This window comes from Tenrec ecaudatus, chromosome 15 (genome assembly GCF_050624435.1).
Source record: "Tenrec ecaudatus isolate mTenEca1 chromosome 15, mTenEca1.hap1, whole genome shotgun sequence".
Classification (NCBI taxonomy): domain Eukaryota; kingdom Metazoa; phylum Chordata; class Mammalia; order Afrosoricida; family Tenrecidae; genus Tenrec; species Tenrec ecaudatus.
Window position 1 is genome coordinate 2,241,468 of NC_134544.1, and position 24,602 is coordinate 2,266,069.

The 24,602-nt window shown below is 58.4% G+C and overlaps 1 protein-coding gene across 1 annotated transcript in view; it reads right to left on the reverse strand.

Moving 5' to 3' along the window:
- Positions 1–4,223: 4,223 nt before the first annotated feature.
- The window catches only part of ZNF236 (zinc finger protein 236), a 47,081-nt gene continuing 26,702 nt past the window's right edge, over positions 4,224–24,602 (reverse strand). Inside the window, exons 14-32 of the mRNA XM_075532583.1 lie at positions 23,724–23,977; positions 22,648–22,749; positions 22,219–22,370; positions 21,018–21,163; positions 19,952–20,103; positions 19,164–19,376; positions 18,193–18,475; positions 16,482–16,585; positions 14,921–15,286; positions 12,940–13,085; positions 12,618–12,843; positions 11,853–12,032; positions 10,718–10,873; positions 9,411–9,598; positions 8,617–8,748; positions 8,198–8,395; positions 6,490–6,619; positions 6,209–6,385; positions 4,224–5,529 (exon numbers count right to left, since the gene is read on the reverse strand). Coding sequence (XP_075388698.1) covers positions 5,411–5,529; positions 6,209–6,385; positions 6,490–6,619; positions 8,198–8,395; positions 8,617–8,748; positions 9,411–9,598; positions 10,718–10,873; positions 11,853–12,032; positions 12,618–12,843; positions 12,940–13,085; positions 14,921–15,286; positions 16,482–16,585; positions 18,193–18,475; positions 19,164–19,376; positions 19,952–20,103; positions 21,018–21,163; positions 22,219–22,370; positions 22,648–22,749; positions 23,724–23,977 — 3,424 coding nt within the window. The 3' untranslated portion in view covers positions 4,224–5,410. The remainder of the gene's footprint in view (positions 5,530–6,208; positions 6,386–6,489; positions 6,620–8,197; positions 8,396–8,616; positions 8,749–9,410; positions 9,599–10,717; positions 10,874–11,852; positions 12,033–12,617; positions 12,844–12,939; positions 13,086–14,920; positions 15,287–16,481; positions 16,586–18,192; positions 18,476–19,163; positions 19,377–19,951; positions 20,104–21,017; positions 21,164–22,218; positions 22,371–22,647; positions 22,750–23,723; positions 23,978–24,602) is intronic.

The window sequence follows — 24,602 nt, forward strand, 5'->3', positions numbered from 1 at the left end:
GCAGAGAAGGATAGGCCGGGTCCCCATTGGCGGCTCTCCGGAACAGATGGTGGTGGGAAGCGTGAGAAGGGGTACAGAGTCCCAGAGGAGAATGTCCCTCCTGGTCTCCTGCTGTCAATTATCAGATGGAACCCTTTCCCCCAAAGTCCCACTGCAGTGGCCCCCTGACCAGACTGGACTCACCCCATGGGGTGGCCACAGCTGGCTTTTATAAGCAGATGGCCAGACCTTTCTCCCAAGCTGCCCGGTGGACTTGGACCTCCCTTTTGGAGTGTGATGTTCACCATCTTGTGCCCGAAGTTTTCCTGAGCCACAAGGAGCGAGGGTTTGCCCTTCTCCATCTAAACACAGGCATGCGCATACACGCGCGTGGGCTTGACATTGATCCAGACAGCAACCCACTGGGTTGGGTCGGAGCCTTCCTGTAGGGTGGTAACTGCCCCAAAGGCAGGTGGTTGCATTTAGAGGCCTTGGACATTGGGCTTGGGAGAAGGCTGACCAAGACGCGCCATGTTCACTCGCTCTCTGCACTAGGCCCAGGGGCTGGCCAAAAAAATTAGACCCTGGGAGAGGGGGGAAATGGGGAGGGAGGGGAAAATGAGCTGATACCAAGGACTCGAGTAGAAAGAAAATGTTTTGAGCATGATGATGGCAACAAATGTGCTTGACACAATGGCTGGATGGATGGATTGTGATAAGAGCTGTATGAGCCCCCAATAAAATGATTTTTAAGTATTTTGTATCAAAGTATTATATATCCCTCAAAATAAAAAGTATTTCATTGTTATAAAAAGAAAAACCAGACCCACCTTCATTCTTCTCACCTTCGGAGAAGTCGGAGCTCCTGTTCTGTGCTCTAGTACAGTACGGTTGTCTGAGAGAAAACACGAAAACTTCATTTGCATCTGTTTTGTGACAGGATAATGGCTCCACAGACTGACCTTCAAAAAAGGTCCACACCAAGTACTGTCTCTCATGAAGATCAGCTGCAACACACTAGCCTTACTGGTATTTCTGGAAAGTGCCAAAGCCCAGCCAATCCCATATAAATGGATCTGAAGGGGGGCGTGGGCAGGACCCTTCGGGGAAGGCAGTCACAGGACTGCAGCCCGTGGGTGTGAACCGAGAATTTATGCCCGCACTTCTGAGTCCCAAGAAACCACACGGCAGCGTTCCCTCGGGACCAGCTCATCGTGAACCTGTGAACCCAGACCCCAAATAAACCCAATCTGGGGGTCTTCAAAACAGCCCCACAACAATTCGCATGGCTTCCAAACCAGCAGCTGGCAGAGCTGTGTCGTTTCTCGTATGAAATGAGACCAAGTCAATATTCAGCAAGTGTATAAACAGATCATGAAATAATCTTAAAGATGAAAAAACAAACTCTCCTGATCATAAAAAGTTTTAAAAAAATCACAAGGATTGACATATAAACCACCCATCCCCAAGGGGGACCGACAACAGAAAAGTGGGTGAAGGGAGGCAGTAGTAGGTGTAAGATGTGAACATTTTTTTTATAAACTATCAAGGGTTGAAGAGAGAAGGGGGGTGGGGGGAAGTGAGCTGATACCAAGGGCTCAAGTAGAAAGAACATGTTTTGGAAATGATGATGGCAACATATATACAAATGGGTGGATGGTGATGAGTTGTGCGAGCCCCAATACAATGATTTTTTCTTAATGATGAAATGTGTTCTTTAGTGGCAAACCAGTCGTGAATGTTCATGGTCATCTGAGGACCCTGAGGAGCAGAGATGAGCGGATTTCACGCAGAAGCCTGAGGGCAAGCACATTCAACAAGGAAGGTTTTGTGGCAAACGTGCTTCTGAACCAGTGCTGAGCTCTGTGGCTGAGAGGGACTGATCGCTATTCTGACCATGTGCAAGCATTTTACTAGCCATGCCTGTGTAACCACCACCACCGTGCTGTATGCGGGGCCGCCCCCAGGGGGAAAGAGGAGGTTGCTGTGCACATGCCAGGAGGGGTCTGGGCGGGCTGCTTCCCACTGGATGAGGCCATGTGACTTACTGATCTTTCCTTACTAGGGGTGTGTATGATCCACATCTTGCAAATTGTTCTGTAAAATGAAATTCTTTTTAAATAATGGCCAAGATATAACTGGATTGAGGAATCAGGCTGACACCTGACATCCACGCAACTATCCCAAGAGCCGACCATGTCCGGAATTTTGTTACTTGGCTAACGGAAGTGAGTCCTGCAGAAGGCCCTGCCATGAGATTCCACCTCCTCACTCAGCACCCACTGCAGCTGATTCCACCTCCACCTCCACCCTACTCAGCACCCACTACAGCTGATTCCACCTCCACCCCTCAGCACCCACTACAGCTGATTCCACCTCCACCCTACTCAGCACCCACTACAGCTGATTCCACCTCCACCCCACTCAGCACCCACTACAGCTGATTCCACCTCCACTCCACTCAGCACCCACTAGACATGAGGAAACAGTTAAGAGGAACTGTGATGGGGGCCCAACTTGGAAAGAAACTTCTAGGGGAAATTCCACAAAAGGCTGGAGGAGGTCTTGTTTAAAATCATTGGGAAAAGGCAGTTTCTACGAATCTGAAACGTGCTCCTTAAAAAGGTGCCAGCCCCGCGGGCCAGCAAGCCTCCAACTTCAGTTTACAAATGTTTGTCTCGACAAGTCACAAATACAAGCCACCCCCCACCCCCAGCAGCAGTCCAGGCGGAACAGAAGCCCGCATCTCCCTCGGAGGGACCGAGTGTGGACCGCACTGAGCGCCCACAGCCTGGGGACGCCAATCAAGATGAGCCATGGGGCGTGAGCCATTGTTCAGAAAAGGAGATTCACGATGGGAGGGAAGAGATGCCAGTCATTCTAGAGTTTCATCCAGAAGACACAGCGTGAGGGGCGAGGCAGGCCCCCGAGGAGCTCCCTGTGTGATGGGGTTCCTCTGATGGCTCGCTCGTCCGGAACAGCCCAAATGCGACAAAAAGCCAAGAGCAGGCCTTGTTAGGGGTAGGGGCTACCAGCGCTTGGAAAGACGGCTTGTTTTCCTCTGTAGGTGTTCTTGCTCCATGTCAGAGATGCCCGAGAGCTTCCCAGGAGTGTCTCCACGCCGTAGGAAGGAACGCACAAATAACAACCTACTTCTGAGTGTGGCCCCTTTGGGAAGGGCTGCGGCCTCGGGGGTCCCTTAGAGGCAGCACAAGTGGCTTAGGATTAGACAGCCAGGAGCTCTCTGGGCTTGTGGGACCAGGTCCCGGCACAAAGGCCTGACATCAGTACTTAACTCTCACCCCCGTGGGTCCAGAGTCCAAGTCCTCATTCTCGAAACCTGCTGATCTCCAGTAGACTTTACAAGATCAAGGTTAAATGTTCATGGTCCAAGTTTTATACGGAGCTAAAGCTGAGAAGAATTCATGTGCCAAATTACTGCATACTAAATATTTTAAAAAGAAAAAAAATTCAGCCATGTTCCTAATTCATGTTTAAAATTTATCTGTGCTATTCCGAAGTAGATACGCTGTAAAGAGCGATTTCTAAAAATGCAGTCCCCAGTGGTCCCATCCCTGGTCAAGTGTGAGGCTGGAAATCTCCTTCAGAGGAGAACTCTTTCACTGACCGATAAAGACCCACCAGCAAACACGCAAGTGAAATCCTGTCTGCCAGACCATGGATGGCTGGGGTGTTAACACAGCATAGTCTCTATAATTAGGGCGCCTCACAACACTCTCGGGCCTGCTGTAAATCAGATGGAGGAAAGTCACAAAATGCCTTTCCCCCTCCTTTTTCTTGAACCAAAATTGAAAGTGCCTTTAGATGGATCAGCTGGGGCCTTAAGGAGACGAGGTGAGGCTTTGTGTGCAGTGAGAGGTTACACAGCGCCCTCTAGACGCTGTCCTGGGGTTGGCAAGAATGCCAAAAGCAAATACATGAACCAACAAGGAGAAAACGTTGAAATCCCATCATTTCAACCTTCGGCTTATTTGGTCACCAAGATACATCAATATTACCTAGGTACTTATACAAAATGAAATTTTTAAAGTGCATGCAAAGTAAAAATGTCAGAACATCAGCATGATTACAGGTGGCCGTGGCCAGGTGCACACACTGATGGACAAGGGGCACTCCAGGGCTGATAATCAGTCCAGCACTACGAGGCTAAGTGAAATAATCCAACCCCTCGCCCTCCCCCTAAACGCCCAGCCACCTAGAAAAAGACACACGACACAAAGCAGTTTGGAAAAGAAGTAATATTATTTAACAGTTTCTGGCTTAAATATTTTCACATAACAAAAGTCTCTGTGTCACCGTCAACATGACTTATATACAGATGCCCCGAGTGAAGAGACAGGGAGGACGCGATCGGTGACGGTGAGATGTCTCGCGGGATCTGCAATGGCCTCCTCTCTTCATATACATACAAAGTCCTACAGTATTTACAGTGAAACTACCCTCCTGGGGCACCAGGAGCCCAGGGCACGGAGTAAAGGCATTCAATTTCCAGGAGGAAACGCGAGAGACCCGGCTTCAGGAGACCAGAAGGTCGGACAGCTGTGGCTCCAGACCGCCTTGCCCGCCCACCGGTTGTCTATGTACATTTGTATTTATAGAGAACGCATAAATAACCCGAAAGGAAACACTGAAGTTGGGGGAGGGGTCTTCCATCTTTGGAATGTGGGGGGGGCTTGCACTCACCCAGGGTGGGGCGGGGTTCAGAGTGACGGATGTATCTCATGTGGCACCGAGGGTGACGCTAAGGGGGTCCCTGAAGTAGAATGCGCGTGCTGGCGCGAGGACAAAGCACCCAGCGGTGCCCGTGGATCCGTAAGCTTGCGCTGCGCGTCCCTCTGCTGGCCGAGGAGGGCGACCCTGTCTGACCTTCCCTGCGTATGGCTGTCCTTGGCCGCGTGGACAGCAGGCCCTCTGGGCCCCCGTGTCGAGAGAACTGGGCCAGCCGTCTCTCGGGGTGTTGGCTGGACTCCCTGCAGCTAAAAGGGACCCTTTCTACCAGCTTCCAACGCGCCTGGCAAGAAGAGCTGACCGCGAGCCACGGCACTTGCTGAGGTCCGCGCCCTAGCGCTGGGCTTGAGGCTCTGCCTCTGGGCGCCGACAGAGCCCGAGGTAGGGCGGCACGCACTCCGTGCTGCCAACACCGTCGTCCCGCTCCGCTGGTGGGCAGCTCCTGTCTCTGCGCCCAGCTGCCCGGCTGTGGCGGAAGAGCCCTGAGTTCAGTGGTTGGAGACCCGGGCGGCACGCGCCACGCCATCTCCCCAACTCTCTGAAAGACACTGATTCGAAGATAATTTCACGCTCAAAACTATCACATTGACGTTTCTCACACTGAAGCTTCTGGACACAAGGCCAGATGCTTCCCCCGTCACAGAACGGCCTCGGGAACGCTCCGCAGTCCGCGCGGCTGCTGTCAGAACACGTTGGCCAGGGCCTGCCACTCGCCCGTCGCCTCCTGCACCTCCAGGTGCAGCGTCCGGCCCAGCTCGGCCCCGTCCTGCTCCGGGGGACCCGCAGTCTCCTGCAGGGTGCCTGTGGGCAAAGGGCAGGAGATCACTCACTGGGGGCTTTGGTGACAGCCACAGGAGGTGCCTGTCTGGCCTGGGCCGATGACAACAGGCTGGCTTGGGCGACAGGAGGGGCTTCTGGCAGCAGTAGTGTCTACCAAGCTTTTCTAGTGGAGGGGAACAGCTTGAGGGTGTGTCTATCCCGTGGCAGGGGCAGGCAATCGCTGTGTGCAGGGGGCAGCGTGGGGAGACATGCTAAAAGGGTGCACCAGAGCGGGCAGAAGGCCGGGCGGCACCTGGGGGCAGGGAAGAGGCTCTCGGGTTCGGGCAGGAGGAGGAAAGTGTGGTCTCAGAGAACAGCTCAGAAACCTGCGTTCTAACCCACGTGCGCACACGCCCGCGTCTGCGTGCTGCCTATGAGAATACACCCGCAAGCTGCTCACCTGATCCTTCCCGGGTGGTGGTCAATCTCTCTCTCTCTCTCTCTCTCTCTCTCTCTCTCTCTCACACACACACACACACACACACACACACACACACCCCTGAAACGTTCACACACGTGTGTACTCATAGCGGGACTCGGCCCCTAGTCGCACACTACCCGCGTGGCCGTGCTCACACACGCAGTCTCCGCCCCTACCCGCGTGGCCGTGTGCAGTCTCCGCCCCTACCCGCGTGGCCATGTGCACAGGCTCCACCCCTACCCGTGTGGCCGTGTGCGCGCCGCATGTGCAGCTTCATGTTGCTCTTCTGCGTGAAGCCCATGGCGCAGCACTCGCACTTGTAGGGCCGCTCCCCCGTGTGCTTCTTCATGTGCACCTGCAGGGCGCTCTTCTGGTTGAAGGCCTTCTCACAGAGGCCGCAGCCGAAGGGCCTCTCCCCTGGAAAGAGCTCCTGTGTGGGTAAGCCTGGCCCAGGGGAGCCGCCTCGCTAGCCCTGCTCACAGGCTCCGCCCCCTCAGGCTCCGCCCCACCGGCCCGCTCACCTGTATGGACTCGGCCGTGCCTCTCCAGCTGGCTGGGCTTGGCAAAGGCCTTCTCGCAGGTGCTGCACTTGAAGACTCTGGGCTTCTGGGAGCTGAGCGAGGGACCAGCCTGGTGGGTCTGCATGTGCTCCTGGGAGCAACAAGGGCAAGCATGATGTGGAGAAGCAGCAGAGGGTGGGCGATGGGCACAGGCCTTTGCACCAGGCCAAAGGGACCCAGAGAACCAGGTGGGCTATACCAGGCCTGCTGGGCAAGGACCTGCATCCAGAGCAACCTGCTTGTGACCCAGATACGCCAGCACCACTGTCCCGCTGGGAGCTGGAGTTCAGCCCACCACCCAAGAAAGAAGAGGCAGATTCAAGTTGGCGCTGTGTGATGCACCCAGAACATGTGGCCCACCAATTACCAGGGCCACTTCAGGGTGCCTGGCTGGGGAAACCCATGCCGAAGGAGACACAGGGGCAGGTGGGGGGGGCAGAAGTAGGAGGAGAGGTGGAGGGGTGGCTACAAAAAGGTGCAGTCAGTGCCCTGGCATGGTGTTCAGCACGGGAATTGCAGGGTACTGTCCAGCGAAGGCAAACCAAGAAGTCGAGCCAAGGGCCCAGGGGTCTCAGCGCCATCCCTTTCCCTGCATGGAGCTCTGTGAGCTCAGATCTGAGCAGGGGCTCGGGGACCCCAACCGAGCGAAGACAAATAAGCTGAGGCAGCTCACAGACAGTGCTGCACACCCCACTGTGGGGCACCACTGGTCTCTTCCTGAGCAAAGACGGGCACCAACCACCACACACCAGGGCATGAGGCCAGTGCCTAACAGGCCACAAAGCTCATTTCTCCATTCCGAGACCAGGTCTAGATGGTACCTGGCAGCCACGGCCAATTGCTCTGAAAGGGCTCACACTGAAAGGTTCTGGACAAAGCCGGAGGAAAATGTGGAACTGAACTCAAAATCATGGAAAAGGCCAGGTTCACTGGTCAGATGGAGATGGGTGGGCCCCCGAGACCATGACCCTCAGTTACCTCCAGGTCGGGCTGAGCTCAAACAGCGGGCGGGCAGGTGTGTAAGGGGAATGGGAACCCCCGGAAGGTGCACACACCTAGGCACAGTCTAGCACATGAGCTCCAGAGGGCAGCCCTGGCATGGCTAGCAGTTCAGCAGGGATAGGGAAGGAGATGCGGAGGCAGGGGTACAGGAAGTGAGTCAGGGAGTCACACTGAGGTACAGCAACCAGGGTGATAAAGCAAAATGGGCACAGACTGTCAAGGGTACAACTGGTGACCCACTCTGTGGACCACCATGAAGCTCACAACAAAATCTGGGAGAACCCCTCCCAGTGGTGCCTTTCCATCTGAGGGGGAAGGCAGCCTGCGGCCGACTAGCTGCCCCATCCACGCTCAGAACCACCTCAGGCAGCGCACAGCTCTCTTCTCAGGAGTTTTTAATGTCAGGACTAAGCTAGCCCTCTCCCTACACTCCATGCCAGCATCAACACTGCGATGCAGCTGTGCCTGTTTACTCAGCCACAGCCCCACACACCGATGTGGCCACCAGCCTGTGAGAGGTGGCCTGGCTGTCCACCCCGTGGAGATGCCCACTGCAGGCAGCGCTGCCAGTCTTCACTCTCATCAGTGCTGTGGATGGCCGCCTGACCTGGCCATGCCTGGTGGCAGTGACGTGCCTGCCCGGGGTGTGTGTGTGTGGATACCCAACCTTGAGGTGCGTGGCGCGCTTGAAGGCCTTGCTGCAGAGCCGGCAGGCATGGATGCGCTCCCGCCCGTGCATCTCCTTGCTGTGCTGCAGCAGCAGAGCGGCCGATGGGAAGGTGCGGCTGCACTCCAGGCACCCGTGCGCCCGACTGTCCTTCTCAGGGGGACTGCCCTTGGCCAGGCTTGAGGGGACGTCCGTCACCTGGGCCAAGAAGAAAGTCGTGGGTCCACGTACAGTCACACCCACGTGTCCACATACACCATCACAGCCAGGAATTCACATGCTCCCTCCCACCTGGGAGTTCACAGGTGCAAACACACCCGGGTGCTCACAGTAGTTGTACCAATCGTCCATCCCCCTGCCCTCCACCCTGTGACAAAGGCAGGCCCCAGGCACCAGGGCTGTGTGCACACAACACCCACCTGGTAGGCCAGCTCATCACAGCCAGCGGAGGGCGTGTGCGGTGTGTGACTCACCAGGATCACCTGTGGGGAGCCTGCCCCGCCCGGGCCCGAAAGGGACGGGTCTGTGAGCAGTGCGGGGAACTGCTGGCCCTGGAAAGAGCACACACCCCCTTCATTAGACCTGCTGTCGCGTCAGGGAGCGTCCCCAGCATGGGCCCAGGAGCACAGGGTAAGAAGAGTGCAGCAGATCCTCGCAGGGTCCCACCCAGCACCACCAGCAAGAAAGGACAGGCACCGCCAGGTGGATGCTGCAGGGCAGGGGGGGCACGTGCCTCCATCTTTCTCCTCTCCTGCGGAGCAGTGGGGGGTGGAGAACAGCAAGCTTCTGGTGAGCAGCTGAGAGGTGTTGACCACCAGGGCTCCTTAGACCAACTCTGTTCCTGGGACACCAGGGCCATACCCAAGTGTGTGTGGCAGCTTATTCAGGAAGGTGGGCCACCCAGGATGCCCCACACAGGACGCACCAGCCAGTAGGACAGTGCTCGTGCCGCAGCCTGGAGAGGCCTCAGCTGCTCAGTGGTCTCCGCCAGGCCCTCGCAGCCCCCTCTCCACCCAGCAAGAACAAGGCTCAGATAGAGGTTCCACTGCAGCCACAGCCACGCCTGCCCACAGTTCAGGCTAATGGCCCTCCTACCGAGACTAACTGGGCCATGGTGATGCCTCTTCAAGCACACGTGAGCAGTGACCCCGACCACCTGGGGAGTCGTCGAGACCCGAGGGGCAGGCCGTGAGGTGTATGTGGGCGTGCCCACCTGTGAGGTGATGTTCAGCGTCACTGTATCGAGGGCCCCAGAGAGCATGCCCTGCGTGTCGGCCAGAGTCAGCGTGACACTGGCATCGCCTCCCATGCCTGAGGATGCCATGACCAGGTTCTGCGTGGAGATGGCAGACGGAGACATGGGCCTGGTGGCTGGCAGGCTCCCAGGGGCAGTGCTCAGTTCTAGGGGAGGCAAGAAGGAAGAGTGGGTCAGAGGGGCTGGTCAGGGGCAGGTTGAGGCTGGCACCATTAAGCATGCCCCACGTTGCTGGCCCTCACGCCCGTCTCTTCTCGCAGGACATTGTCCCTCGAGCACATGACCCTTCACTGTGACCTGGGAAAATCAACCGGTTTTTGACTCAACAACTTGTGTCATGACAACACCCACCGTCCCCACGGCGGAACAGCCAGGTTCCACTCCCACCGTTTCCCTGCCTGTCTTCCGGCAAAGTCACCGTGGACCCACCCTTTGTACCCCTGCCAGGCCTGTCAATTCACCGTGTGGCTGAAGGGGGTCCTCAGGGAGGGCCCAGGCCCCAGAGGGACCAAGGGCCCAGTTTCAGAGAGCCCGGAGAGCCGTGTGCACCTCCACGTAGGCACAGGGACAACACACGGAACTGTCCCGACTCAGCACCCTCACCTATCCGAACGTTAAGAATTTTGTCTAAAGCACTGGGAAATATGGCAACTGAAAAAAAATAGCTATGAAGACGGGAGCGGGTCGGGAGCACTAGGACTGACTGTGACTGACTGCACAGCTCATTTTAATGGCGAGCCCACCACGGGAGGGGGTGTTCTATAAGTGACTGTGGTGATGACTGTACAATCCTCTTTGATAGGCCTGAACCACCGACTCTCATGATGTGCGGATTAAGCGCCAACAAAAATGTAAAAACTATGACTCAAATGTCTATGTGCTCACGATAACCAGGCAGATCTTCAGATGCCTGGCTCTGCTGCTTGATTCTCTTGAGCCTGTGTGCTGAGAAGCGGCTCCGTCTGCTCCAAAGCCCGAGTGTGCCCACCTTCAACCATGTACTTCTACTGCCAGCTGGTGGCAGAGAGCCTGCCCTGCAAGCCACGCAGCAAGGACCACGCTGAGCCGCAGAGGGACAGAGGATGCTGTCGCCATCTGCTGACCACACTGAGTGCACACCTCAGCCAAATGGCTTGTCCGCACCCCACCCACGGGCTGGAAACTCCAGAGGCTCGGACCCTCACTCTCATAGGGGTGACGGGGTGCGTTTGTCCCCAGGAGCTTTGTCCCATCCCCCCCCCCACCTGGCCGTGGGGGCTGTGTACCTGGGGAACCCAGGGCCGAGCTCTGGGAGAGCAGCTGGTCGTTGCTTATGGTCAAGGTGGCGGCTGTGGACGGGCTGCTAATGGGTGGGGCTGACAGTCGCATGCCACCGTTGAGGTCACTGCCTCCATTCGAGCTGTGTGGGATGAGGTCCTGACCTGCAAGACACCCGAAATGTGATGGGCCAGGAACAGCATACAGATGCACTTTCCGTGCTAGCGTGTGTTCAGTATAGAAGAGCGCCCATCCTCAACTCTCTCTCCTGTGTGGGAACACACAGCCCGATCCCGAAACAAACTGACCCCACAGTCCATTCCATGGCAGACTCGAGGTGTGGACAAGGGTCCCGTTAACCAGTGGGCGTCAGCCTGACTATGGCTGGAGAATTAGACCACAGGTGCTTTAAGCATCTGCACATGTTTCTTCGTCCTTTTTCACACGGGAACACCAAGCTCACTGCCAGTGAGTGCATGCCGGCTGAGCACAGCCCTGTGAGGCAGGGTACAAGGGCCCTGTGAGCTGCCCAGACTAACCCTTTGCAGGAGCAGAGAGCCCCTTCCTCCCTCAGAGCGGCTTTGCAGGTATCAGCCCAACCTGCAGCCAGGACGCCAGCAGGGCCCTGCACTCCACACAGATCCACAAAAGCCAGACGGAAAGCTTCAGAATCCCCAAAGACACGATGCTTTCTTTGTCACAAAGCAAAACAAAAACCGTTGCCAAATCTGTGTTAGCCAGACTGCTCACAGGGCGCCGAGCACCCTCAGCTAGAACCCTGGGCCCCCACCCCTGCTTATAAGCAGCCACTGCCTGTCCCTGTGGTTCCTAACAAACAAGGAGGAAATGAGCGGGCCCTGGTCACCCGAGCAGAGTCACACTTGGAGCTGGGGGCCATGCTGGGGTGGCCAGGCCTCACGCCAACGCTGAAAGGACAGGAACATTGGGCGGGACAGCTCTCCCTAAACTCACTCACTGTCCTGAGTGGGCTCTGACTCACAGTGACCCGAGAGGCCAGGGAAGAACTGCCCCTGTGCGTCCTGAGAGTCAGTCTCTGTGGGAGCAGACAGTGCTGGGTTCCAGCCAGTGCCCTGTGTCAACCGCTCCTTCTGCAGACACTGTGATCGCAGGACCCTGACTGACCTGAGATGGTGAGGGTGATCTCCTGCGGGGAGCCCGATGCCGATGCCGCTGAGGAGCCAGCCGCCTGGGCCAGCACCTGGCTCAGGCTGGAGTTGTTGATGGTCAGGGTGATCTCGTGAGGACCATTGGACGTAGACACGAGCCCCTGAGACGTCATCACCTGAGAGAGGTCCTGGCTCCCTGTGGCCAGCAGATGAGGAAGTGAGGGTGGCATCAGGGAGAGCAGAGGAGGCCCTCCTCTGAGCCAAGGGTCAGGCCACATCAGCCCCCAGGAGAGCCCAGGACCCAGCGAGAAGGCAGGAGCCTGGTGGTGCGTTGGCTGAAGAACTGGACAGCTCGGAAATGCTGCAGGAAGTCTGCTCTGCCCAAGGAGAGCGTCTCTGTGAGTGCAGCCGGTCCGAGCGAGAACAGGCCTGGTTTTCTGGTTTTCCGGCCATAAAGGGCCCCTAAGGGGCACTGGTCGTTCAGGGAGCAGTGATAGGTGGCTACTATCTGAAGGCCGGAGGTGCCAGCCCACCAGCTGCTCTGTGGGCAAAAGACTCCAGCCTTGGAAGCCCTAAGGGGCGGTTCTGCTCTGCCTGCATGGCTGGCAGTGGGTCTGAGTGCGAAGCAGGGCCCTCCAGCGAGCACTGACAAAGCCTCAGAGGAGAGGAGAGCTGCCAACTTGAGGACACTGGGCTGGCCGGCTGAGACAAAGGCGGGACCTCACACAGCCTTGACCCAGCCTGAGGAGTGTGACAGGGTACACAGGGGCACGGGCCTCACCACTGCCGCTGGCCGCCAGCACCGAGTCCTGCTCAGAGAGTGGGCTGATGGTCAAGTTGGCCGATGTCGCCGAGGGCTGCAGTGATAGGCCTGAGATGGGCTGAAGGACCACGCTGTCTGGGGCCTGGAGCGAGCCACTCTGGGGGGCCGGGCTGGGTTCTCCAGTGAGCTGCTGAGCCAGCACACTGCCTTGCTGCAGGGTCTGCTGCAGGAGACTCGGGTCAATCTGCAAAATGCAGTAGACAGGTACAATAGCATGGGGTCTGCATGAGTCACCAGTCTCTGGAAACTCGTGCCGTGTGGCGGGGGAGGGGGTTCACACCTGTAAGGTGATGTTGTTAATGCTGGAGGTGTCGATTCCAGAGATCTGGACATTGGGTCCAACCAAGCTGGCCGCTAGCTGTAACTGGATGCCCTCCAGGGTGGCCAGGCCGCCGTCTGTCAGCGACACCGTCAAGTCCCCACCAGCTGGCCAAAGCAAGGGACAAGGAAGAACAAGTTCCTAAACCTGAAGAGCTCGTTTTTCAGGGTATGGTCTGACCTCGTCGGATTCCTGTGCTGCACCATCCAGGCCCTCATGTCCCACTGCCCGGGCATCACTGAGTGGGACGGTGAAGGAGGCGGCAGAGAGGCAGCACCACCACCCCACCTCCCACGCCCTGCACGCCGAGCACTGAGGCACGCCTGACCCAGCCGGGATGACAACTGGACACGGACTAAGCCTGGCTGCCCTTGGGCTGTGGTGCTGGCGAGGCACTCTGGGAGCACGCGGCCAGCGCAGCAAACACATCTGCCTTGGAGAAACATGGCCAGGGGGCTCCTGTGGCGAGGACGGCGAGACTCGGCTCATGTACTTTGCACAGACCATGGAGAGTGCAGTCCGTCACGCTCGGCAAAGCAGAAAATCGGCGGAGAGGAAGACCCTCTGGGTCTAGGAGATGGCCTGGGGCATGGGCTGGGGTGGCCAAAGGAGATTTCTTCACATGCCATTGATTAGTGCTTGGGCCATGCAAGGGGGGGTGGGGTGGGAGTAGTGGTGGTGGTGGTGGTGGTGGTGGTGGTGGTGGTGGTGGTGTGTGACTAATTTGGGGACTGGCTGTTGTGCCACTCCTCTGGCTACAAGAATGAGGCAATCCAGAAGCCGGGAGAGACCACCCCACAGGAAAAGCCACCAAGGAGGTGGCCTGGAGAGTTCTGCCTGGAGTGGTAGGGGCAGCAGCAGCCAGACACACTGAGACCAGAGGCCAGGGCAAGGACACAATCAGAATGGGCAGTGGGCTGGCTCCTGGGTCACGGAAGGAGGCAGAGGCCACAGCACCACGTGCCTGAGAGGCTGAAGACCAAAGAGAGATTTGGCTACTGGCTGAGGGCCCATGACATTTAGTAACCCTGAGTGGCGGTGACACGTTAGCTCCCCTAGCAACAGTCTTGTCTGTGAGTTCTGTGTGGCACCGTAAGAAACGATCGGCCACAGTAAGGAGAATGCTGTGGGGGCAGTCGGTGTCAGAGCAGGGTAACAGAGGCGGGAGGTCTGTGGCCATCAGCCTTGGACAGCAGCCAGTGGAGCTGGATACCCTTTCTCCCTTTGTGTAGCACGAGGAGGTAGGGGCAGCCCCCACACCACAGACTCAGTGAGCAGGCCACAGGATCGGGAATGACCCTGTCACCATGCTATCCATGGGGCCCCCAGGATCAGAACTCACTCACTGGCCCCTAACAACAAGGTCCTTTTCCAACCCACCAGCCACCCAAGCGGGAAGAGATAAAGCTGACCGGCCCAGGGGTAAACCAAGTGGCAGGGTCATCATGACAGGAAAGGCCACCAGGGCACCTGAGAGCCATTTGCTATGACTGCCTGTATGACCAATGACAGGGGTCTCCTGTCTGGTGTCCCTGACCCCCAAAGTGCAGCACCAGCTGGCCAGGTCCAACTGTAGACAACTGTGTGCACAGCAGCCTCAAGGAGGGTTGGGAGCTTCATGCAGAGACCCAGAACTAGCCCCTGCTATCCAAGATGGTGCTGAGGCTCGTCCAGGCAGGGCTGCCCCCTCCTTGCCCCAGTTCAACACTCGGTGTTTGCAAGGCACGGCAAAGCCAAGGTCTCTCCCCTCCCTAGCACACGCCCACGGAGGGGAAGGCACCCAGCGTGACCAACCCACATCTAAAACTGTGACGGGCCCGCTGAGGAAGGGGTCGCTGAAGCCCACCAGGCCCACAGGCTGAGCCAAGGGCAGTCACTGGTGGACTCAGACAAGAGCAGCCCCTGGGAGCACGGCTGCCCACCCCCATTCCCCAGCACTCACCAGACATGGAGGCAGGAAGAATGGCCTGGCTCACCAGTCCCTGCTGCAGCAGATGCTGGTCGAACTGGCCCGTGAGGACAGAGTGGTTCATGATGAGCACATTGGGGTCTGAGGGGGTAGGGCTGAGCAGGCTGGCGGGCTGCAGCCCCTCGGGGCTGCCCCGGGGGACCGGCCGCCGCGCTTTCCGGGGGTCCGGCTTGTAGTGGAACTGCATGTGCGTCTTCCTGCGGCCGGACGTGCGGAAGCGCAGCTCACAGTGCGGACACTTGAAGGGCTTGGCGCCCGTGTGCAGGCGCATGTGCACCTTCAGGCTGCCCTTCGTGGAGAAGGCGTTGCTGCAGACGTGGCAGCTGAAGAGCTTCTGACCTGCGGGGAGGGGCAGGGGGCTCAGGGATCTGCGGGCCACCCGGCCACCAGGACCCTGCTGGGAGAATGCTCTTGGCCCTGAGGCCTGATGCACTGGCTCATAGCAGCTCTGCTCTCACCTAAACACTGCTCTGTCTCTGAAGCTCAGGTCTACGCTACTCTACCAGGCGGGCCCCGAGCAGCAGCCAGCAGCAAAGATGAGCACCATGGACAGTCACATGGGGCCAGGAGCTGGGCCCGTGTCCCAACCCAGACTCCGCCAGGACCAGTCTCCGTTTCCCTTGTCCCAGGCTCCCCAGGAACGGCGGCTGTCCCTGACCTCACTGGACGCTGCCCACTTGCGAACACTCCCAGGAGACACAACCCCACCCCCATCCCACGCAACCCCAGCCCTGCCTGACCTCTCCAGGGCAGCAGGCCTGGGGGGCGCAAAGGTGGGTGAGGCCTGCAGACAGTCCTCTCGGGTTTATGTTCCCCAGAAAGACACACTTGTGAACCCGCTGAGATAGCCGGGCCAGTGTGTGAGCCACGGTCGGCGCCCGACACGTCTGTGCCTCTCGTTCACAATTCTGAACTTAGAAAAGGTCCGGGGCCCCTCATGACGGGAGTGATGGACCTGAGTTGACTCCTCATGGCTGTCACATCTGCTGGACACAGGTGGTTGTGGGGGGCTTAGATGTTGGGGCATGTTTATGACCCAGTAAGGGGGGAGATTACTCATCCACAGGCACATATGAGGTAAAGGACACACCATCAGACACGTGGCTGCTGGAACCCAGACCTGGCAGGGGGCCAGGCTGCCCTCCTGGCCGCTGGGTCAGGCTGCTGAGGATTGGCAAGGCAAGGGGTTGTTGCCTGCACATGGCTCACAATGGGTTCCTCCACTCAGGGTGGATGGAGAGATAGCTGCTGGGTCTCCCTTCAGCAGCACTGTGGGTGGGGACCCCCTCAGCGGGTTTGCCGGCCCACAGGGCTCAGCAGGGACCTGCCTGCCTCTCTTCTGACCACTGCAGGCCCCAAGGTGGCTGTTTTAAGGGCAGCCCTGAAGCTCTGGGATACAGAGAGGATGTTGCAGAAGCAAGCCTTGACCACCTGCCTCCACTTCCCCTGGGGATGTGTGTCTGTAAAATGCTGAGAAACAGGCGGGGGGTGGGGGGTGGAGGTGATGACGAGGGTGGACTGTGCAGCAGCTCACCTGTGTGTGTCTTCACGTGGCAGTCGAGCGTCGACTTGACGGTGAAGCTCTTCCCGCACTCGTCACACCTGTAGGGCTTCTCCCCGGTGTGGATGCGCACATGCCTGTCAGAGCGTGGCAAGTCAGACTGGCCTTCCTAGACATGGGCACGCTCGTGCAAGACCTCCTGCGAGGAAAGTCCTCACCACTCACGTCTACGAGAATGTCAGTCCCGGAGCCCTGGGGGCTGCTCATCAGAACAGCAGGGGGTCCAGCCCAGTGAGGCTGTCTGATTCCCGTAGGGTGACCGCCCCTGACCACATGGGCAGCTCCACTGTGGCCCCTTGGTTCAAAGTCAGAACCACCTTGGCGACAGAGCTGCAACTTACATATTGATTAAGTCAATATATAAAACCAAACTTAATAAAACAAACCAACCTAACAAGACAACCACAGACTCCATGACAAACGAAAGGAAGAGGGAGAGCTTCAATTCCTCACGGCCAACTGATCACGAGGAGAAGAAATCCCTCTTCCACCGTCAGGAGAAAACATCAAGAACCACAAACAAACAGAGCCCAGGTCAGCAGCCTGTTTCAAAGAGACAGGAAGCAACCGGTGTTGGACAGGGCGTGGGTATGGGGACCCCACACACTGCTGAAAGGGAGCGGGGGAGTCCTGTGAATATCGACCGCAGGATAGCACCACCTCCAATACTGGGGCTAGGGATCCCACAGGCCCCAGCCATCCTGTGCTGGGTGTGACCTCGGAGAAGCAAGGCCACACGGGGGCAGAGCACACAGCAACTCTCCTGCCCGGGTGCACGGTACGCAGGAGGGCAACGTCGGAAACCCCACAGGCACAGCAACAGAAACCCACACAAAGAATCTCTGGTCCACGCTCCCGGTGGGGACTCCACGCCTCCGAGACACAGTGGGAGCTACGAGGCACCGAAGGATGTGGACGGACTGGAGGACACTGGTGTTAGACAGACAATGAAGGAGATGAGACGAAGGCTGAATGGGGAGGAGGGGGTGAGCAGCAGACTGGACAGTTGGCAGGAATGGATTTGGGGGAAGGGGCAGGCAGAAGGAGGAGATGAAAAGTCAGGGTGAGGCAGGATGAGGAGTGGTTTGAAAGGTCAGATACAGAGTTGACCTGAAACATAATTCCCTCCACCTACTTCACAATAAAAAGTTCTTCAACAATCAATTTGAAACATTTTGCATCACGGAAGGAAAACAGGCAGTGGGTGGGCAGCCAGAGAAGCGTAAAGAGCCAAAGACTGGGGTGGCGTCAGCCACCCCAAGAGCTAGGGAGCACATTCGCCGAAGGGCCACAATGGCACGGATGCGTGTGGCCCAGCCCCCAGCAGTGAGCCAGGTCCTGCGCTCCAGCAGTGAGCTCAGCTTGTCACACAAGAGCCAGCCGAGGGCCGTGCCGCCTTCACGTGTACCTCTCAACAGAGCCAAGAGGGCGTGGACACAGGGAGCAGAGCTACAGCCTCCACACACTGAGTCCCCGAGAGACACTGTCTGGGAACAGGCCTCCTCAGCTCACACCCTCACTCGGGCTGGGGGTTGACCTCACCAACCTCCCAGGCAGTGCTCCAGGGTCACCGTTTGTCCTCCCAGGGCCCCTGCTGTAATCAAAGTTCCCAGAACGCGACGTGCCCTGGGGCTGCTGGCTCAATCCCAGTGCACAGCTTCCCAGGAGTCTTTGAGACCCTCACCTGACCAGGTCGCTGGGCTTCTTGAAGCTCTTGGGGCAGTAGGTGCAGCAGTTGGCATACTTGGGCTCTGCCTGCAGCTCGGCCTGCTTGTCTTTCAGCTCGCTGATGCGGTCCTTCTCTGCCGCCGACTGGACCAGCACCTTTTCAGACACAGTGGCGCTCTCTTGGGGCCGGATCCGGGCCAGCTGTGCCGTCTCCTCCTCCGTGAAGGTGATGACCTCGGGCCGAGACTTCCGAGAGAGGTTCCTCTCGGGACAGTCTTCCTCCTCCTCCAGGTAGACGTCTGCAGGGACACCAGGCCCCGTGAGGGCCCAGCTCACGGCAAAGCAAGCTCCCCAAGCAGATGGACCAGAACCTGCGCCTCCACAGCTCAGTCAGCAGCCGACACAGCCCACAGCGCCCAACTGAGCACCCCGGTGCCAGTGAAACAAGCCCCACAAGAGGACAGGTGAGACTCCAATAAAAAAAAATCAACGTTTCTAATAAAACAGGATGTCTGAGGGAAAACTTGTAAACGGCGCACATAGCATCTAGAGCAGTGGTTCTCCGCCTTCCTAATGCCACGACCCTTCAATACAGTTCCTCATGCTGTGCTGACCTCTGTAACCATAAAACTACTTTCGTTGCTACTTGATAACTGACATTGTGCTACTGTTATGAATCGGGCAACCCCAGTGAAAGGGTCATTCGACCCCCAAAGAGTCATGACCCATAGGTTGAGAACTGCTGGTCTAGATGAAACCCTACTTTCTGACTCCACAGACACCAACCCTCCCTGTCTGCCCTGAAGGCCAGCAGGCTGCAAAGCTGGGCCATGACCAAGTTCTTCCTGAGCGTCAGTTCATCTGAAGGGTCTCCTGGTGAAGAGCGCATGTTTGCACCATAAAGCCCCCAAGTCTTCCACACCACCTTCAGACATCGGGCTCAGGTCCTTCAGCACCTGCTGCCACACCCTGCATCCTCGCCCATACCTTCTCCTCCTGGCTCGCTGCTGGCGGGCACGGCAGGCGGTGCTGCCTGGTGCTTCCTCATGTGCTTCTTGCAGTGGACGGTCGTGCGGAAGCTCTCCTCGCAGAAGGGGCACTTGTAGGGCTTCATGCTCATGTGCGTGGTCATGTGCCTGGTGAGGCTGCCATTGGTGGTGAAGGAGGCGCTGCAGATGCTGCAGCTGAAAGCCTTCACTCCTAGGGCACAGAGCATGGTCACAGGAGTCCGGAGACCAAGTCCCCGGCCTTCGACTCACAGACACACACAAGCAGGCAGAGACGCGTGCACGGAGACGCAAAGCATAAGACCGCCTGGTGGCTCAGGTCTCCTGCTCTTAGGAGGGGCGAGGTGTTAAGCACAGGAGCCTATCTGCAGAGACTAACTGCCCCCGGGAAGACACATCCCAAATGAAGGACCAAGGCCTCGCCAAGGCCAAGTGTGGGCAGGCCAGGTCCCAGAAAACGGGAGAAGCAGCTGCAGTTCCAATCTCTGATAAGCACAACCCCCAGCGCAGCTGAACAAACTGCAGAGGACTCAGACGCTTCTGCAGAGAAGAGACGCAATGCCCACACAGCAGACGGGATGGAAGACACTCACCAAGACAACTGGACACAGGTTCACGCAAACACTTGGCTCCAAGCTGAGCCCAACCCACATGTCGGTCAGTGCTCAGTGGACACGGCACTCGACCACGGGACAGTGAAACAGTGAGGGGGGCTGCAGCATGCCCAGGGCTCCCCGGGGCTGACTGTCCCGGGGAGGCGGGCAGTACCTGTGTGCGTCTTCTCATGTGATTTGAGGACCCCCGAGGAGACAAAACCACGCCCGCAGAGGCGGCATTTGTAGGGCTTCTCTCCAGTGTGGGAGCGCACATGCTGCTTCAAGTGGCTGGACTTCTTGAACCCCTTGTGGCAGTAGTCGCACCTGCGGACACGGGCCGGGAGGGGGACTCGGTCAGCGGCGCTGCGACGGCACAGGGAGACAACAGCAAACGCTCTGCGCTGTAAGTGCCGCGTGACTGGCACGTGGTGACAGGTGCAGGGTGCTTTCCTGAGAGACTACGAGGGCAGCAAGACACAGGGCCCTCGGCGTCCACAGGTTCAGCACCAGGATGCGGCCCAGGTCCCAACAAGCCCACAGTGCTAACAGAGCAGGAAGGAAACTCGGCCAGAGTGACCCTCTCACCGGCCACAGGCCATGGCTTCAGGAGCACTGTCTGTCACTCAGAATCTAGGAACGTCGGAGAATAAACTCTTGGTGTTTACAAAGCGCTTCACAAAACAGATGTCACAGAGATTTCGAGCAGCCTGTTGCATGACTAATCAGATTAGAGTGCCTTCACGGTGCAGGCGACCGGACAGCAAGGGGACGCTCCAGTGCTCCTCAGCCTGAGGCGGGCAGTGGGGTAGGATGAAGCGGAGGGCCAGTGAACAGAGGCAGACCCGCCCTCCACGAGGGAGGCAGCGACACGGGGCTCACACACAGCACAACTAGGAGCGGGCCATGGGCTAGGGCAGGCCTCTCCCTGCCGTACGTGGGTCACTCTGGGCGCAGAGCCCTCGTCTGGTCAGATCCACTGTGCTCACTGGTGGATGGCGGAGGAGGCTGGGCCAGGCTCCTCCCAGAATGCAACAGCCACCACCCAAGCGTGAGCAGAGTCAACAGGGCGGCCATCGCAGGAGGGTCCCCTGCTGCTCTCTGAGTGTCACATCCTCCAGGGGATGTGGGGTAGGTTCCAGCCACACCACACAGCAGGGGCAGACCCTGCTCTGTGTGCAGGACTGGATCATCGGAAGCGTACTGAGAAATAAGTGGCTGTGGTCCGGCCCCCAGCCCACCTGTAAGAGCGCCGGCTGTGGTCCTCGCTGTCCTCTAGGAACTGGCTTCGTGGTGGCGGTGGTGGTGGCGGCGGTGGCGGTGGCGGTGGTGGCTGCGGCGGCAGGTCCAGTGCCTCCTGAGGCTGCTCCTGGATCAGTCGGGTGGTCTGAAACGGGGAGAGTCACACCAAGCTTCCAAGAGGGAACGCAACAGCCCTCCCGTGGAACAGCATGGTGCCCAGCGCCCCCCCTGGGGCCCAAGGGAGACAGCCCCATCTCCCAGGCCCTAGGAAGACTTGCTTTCCTGCAGGCAGCCATAGTCCACTGACTGTGAGGAGAATCCAGGAGGACCCACCCTGCAAGCCCAGGAGCAACAGGTAACCAGCATGGCCACTTCACACAGAAGCACCCCCATGTGTACAGTGCAGTGCGAGGCCCAGAGCAGATGCTTCCAGTGCCTGCTCACCCAGGACCAGGCCTGGGAATGAGACACAAGCAAGGTCAGCTCTGCCGAGCAGGGTTTGCTCTGGGTTTACCAACAAGGCACGCTGCCTTCTCCTTGCCTGCCCCACCCCTCACCCACTCTCTGCCCCAGTACCGCCCCAGGCAACCGCTCAGACAGGACACTAGCAGGGTGAGAGACTACAAACGGCTGGCCGGCCACTCTCCTCACTGCTCAACAAGTGGCAAACTGACAACAAAAACCAAGACAAAACTTTTCATGTCTCCAACAGGACTATGGAACAGGCTTCCTAACAATGCCTAAGCATTTATTCCAGCAGGACAGCATCCTCCTGCTTCTACTCCATCTCACGGGTCCTCAGACAGTGTGACTCGGCGCGGCCTGGCGGCTTGGGCTCCTAGCCCAGAAAGGACAGCCACACGGAGCTCTCGCGACTCTCACCTAAGCAGAGAGCTACCGGCACGGAGCATCGAAGCTCCTACCTCGATGGCACAGTGGCCTTACACCCACGGACACTCCCCAGCCCTGCAGTGAGCACATTATGACTGACTCCAAACCCAAAGGCTGCCTGCTGCCAACGAGCCCATTCCGACCCATCGTGATCTCACCCAGGCCTTTACTGGCGCAGACAGTCTCATCTTTCTCCTGTGGAGCTGCTGGTGGGTTTGAACTGCCAAGCTTGCAGTTAGTAGACAATGCCCACCCCACACATCACCAGGAAGGTATAAGCAAGCAAGTGGCCCCTTTGGGGAGGCTCACCATGCTGACTGTGTCGGGGCCAGGAACTGGGAGCAGGCTCTGTGGGTGGAAGCTAGCAGAAAGGGCTTGGGACTCCAGGGTGCTGGAGTCCTGCAGCTGCTGGACCGGGGGGAACTGAGTCTGTTGGCTGTACGTGTCGGTCACTGTGAAGCCTGGAGCAGGAAGAAAGTGATGAGTTCAACCCAACGTCACGAGAACCTGTCTCGAGGTGCCCGTCCTCTGCTCCCGTAGCAGACACCACCCTCTCCCATGGCCGGCCAGAGTGCCCAGAGACCACAGCGTCCCCAAGGGCAGTCACCGCTGCGGGGCGACAAATGGCTGTTCACCTCCCTCCCCAGACAAGCTGACCCAGAGACAAAATAAACCATGTCCACAGCAGAGTCCTCCCAGTGGCCTTGCATCGAGCAAGCGCATCCAGAGCCCACTGACCTTGTGGCAGGGCCGCGGGCTCAAAGGCCTGCGGGGCAGGGGGTTGCTGCTCAAACTGGTCCATGTGCCCCTGCAGAGGGTGCTCGGGAGCCACAAAGCCATCTAGGAGAGGAGGGAGGCAGGGCCGGTCAGCTGGGTCTGACAGGGTGCAAGCCCAGCGACAGCTCTGCCAGTAGAGGGTCAGGCAGACCCCTAACCCTTGGCAAGCAGATGGCCCCATGGACGCAGAGAAAGGCCTGGAGCAGTGGTTCTCCACCTTCCTAATGCTGCGACCCTTTCACACAGTTCCTCCTGTTGTGGTGACCCCCAACCATAAAATTACTTTTATTGCTACTTCACAACTCTAAGTTTGCTACTGTTATAAATTGGGTGACCCCTGTGAAAGGGTTGTTCGGCCCCCAAAGGGGTCACAATCCACAGGTTGAGAACCGCTGGCCTCAAGGAAGGGGCTTCAGGAAGTCTGGGAAGCATGGAAGCACAAGGCTGTGAGCTCCCCAGGAAGCCGCTAAAGGCCCTGCACCTGGGTCTGCATGTCACGTGACTCAAGCTTCGTCAAGTTGCAGGGGACCATATTACGGCGCTCACAGCTCAGCATGTGAACCACAGCCCGGTGGCTGGCTCCAGGGCAGAGGATGTATGAGGAACTCGGCCCCTCCCACAGAGCTGCTGGAAAATGCTGGAGCGTGCCCATGGGAGGCCAGCGGATCACCATGCAGGCCAGATCCAGAGTCACTGAGCACCAGCGGAGGCCCCGCCGGAACAGGGGACCCGGCACTGAGCCCTCTCAGCTCTTGGTCTGCACCCCACCGGCCTCTGGTGTGCCAGCAGCAATGGGCTGTGAGGCCAAGGGTCTGCACCAACCTGTGGGGTCATGACTCTCCATGGGCGAGCTGGCAAGGCCATAATAAGGCCATGACTTTGCAGGCGGTGCTGACGGAGCCATCCCTTCTGTTCTCACAGGGGCCTGGCCTTTGGAACCTGGTGTGCACACCCACCGCCCATCCACACAGCTGGACCCTCAGTGGGGTGGGAGCAGCCCGGGACTCGGCCGACATGGGTGCAGCAACCCTGCTTACCTTCGTCAGCTCCCAGGGGCTGGTCGGTCAGGGCCCGGCTAAGTCCAGCCTCCTCAGTGCCCACAACATGCTGTGGCCCCAGCTCCAGCAGGGCCTCGGGGTGGGTGGCCACTGCCGCGGTTGCTGCCGGCAGCACGCCACCCTCGATCTCCACCTGCATCTGGGTGGGCATGGGGATACCCTGCTGGTCGCCAGTGCTGTCGTCGATGGAGGTGGCCTGCTGATGCTGCTGCAGCTGCTGAGCAAGTTCATACCTTAAACCAACGGGAGCCACCAGGTGAGACGGCGTCCGCGCCAACACTCGAGACAACCTGCCTGGGTCTGAAACACGTGACATGGGCTTTCCAAGTCTGGCGGGCAGCAAGACGGCTGACAAGGAGAGGCTACGCACGCTCGCCCGCCTTCTGGGGCCCTCTCAGTGACGTGCCCCGGGACCCGCCCAAGTGTGAGAAGAAATACATATGCCATGCATGTGAAAGTGAAACTCAGCTGCTGGGCAGGTGCTGGGTGCAAGCATACCCACAGCTCATGTACACCTGACTGGCTCACATTGGCCCCCAACTGGCGCCCGTGACCTGGTCAGCTGTGTTACAAACCGAGCAGCAGGCCCGGGCCGTTCTGACTTCCTGCAAAATCAAGACCTGCTGCAAAAATCTATCTCAGGCGCATGGCGCCGTAAGGTACACATTGGACTGCTAGCCCCAAGATCAGGTGTTCACACCCAGCAGCCACTCCGGGAGTAGGATGGGGCCATCTGCTCCAAGGAAGACCAACAGCCTCGGGACAGCCTGAGCAGCGTGGCAGAGTGGGAGCTGACCAGCCACGGGGCGGGGCGGGGGGGGAGGGGCAGGGAGGGTGTATCCATCAGGGCTGTCGTGC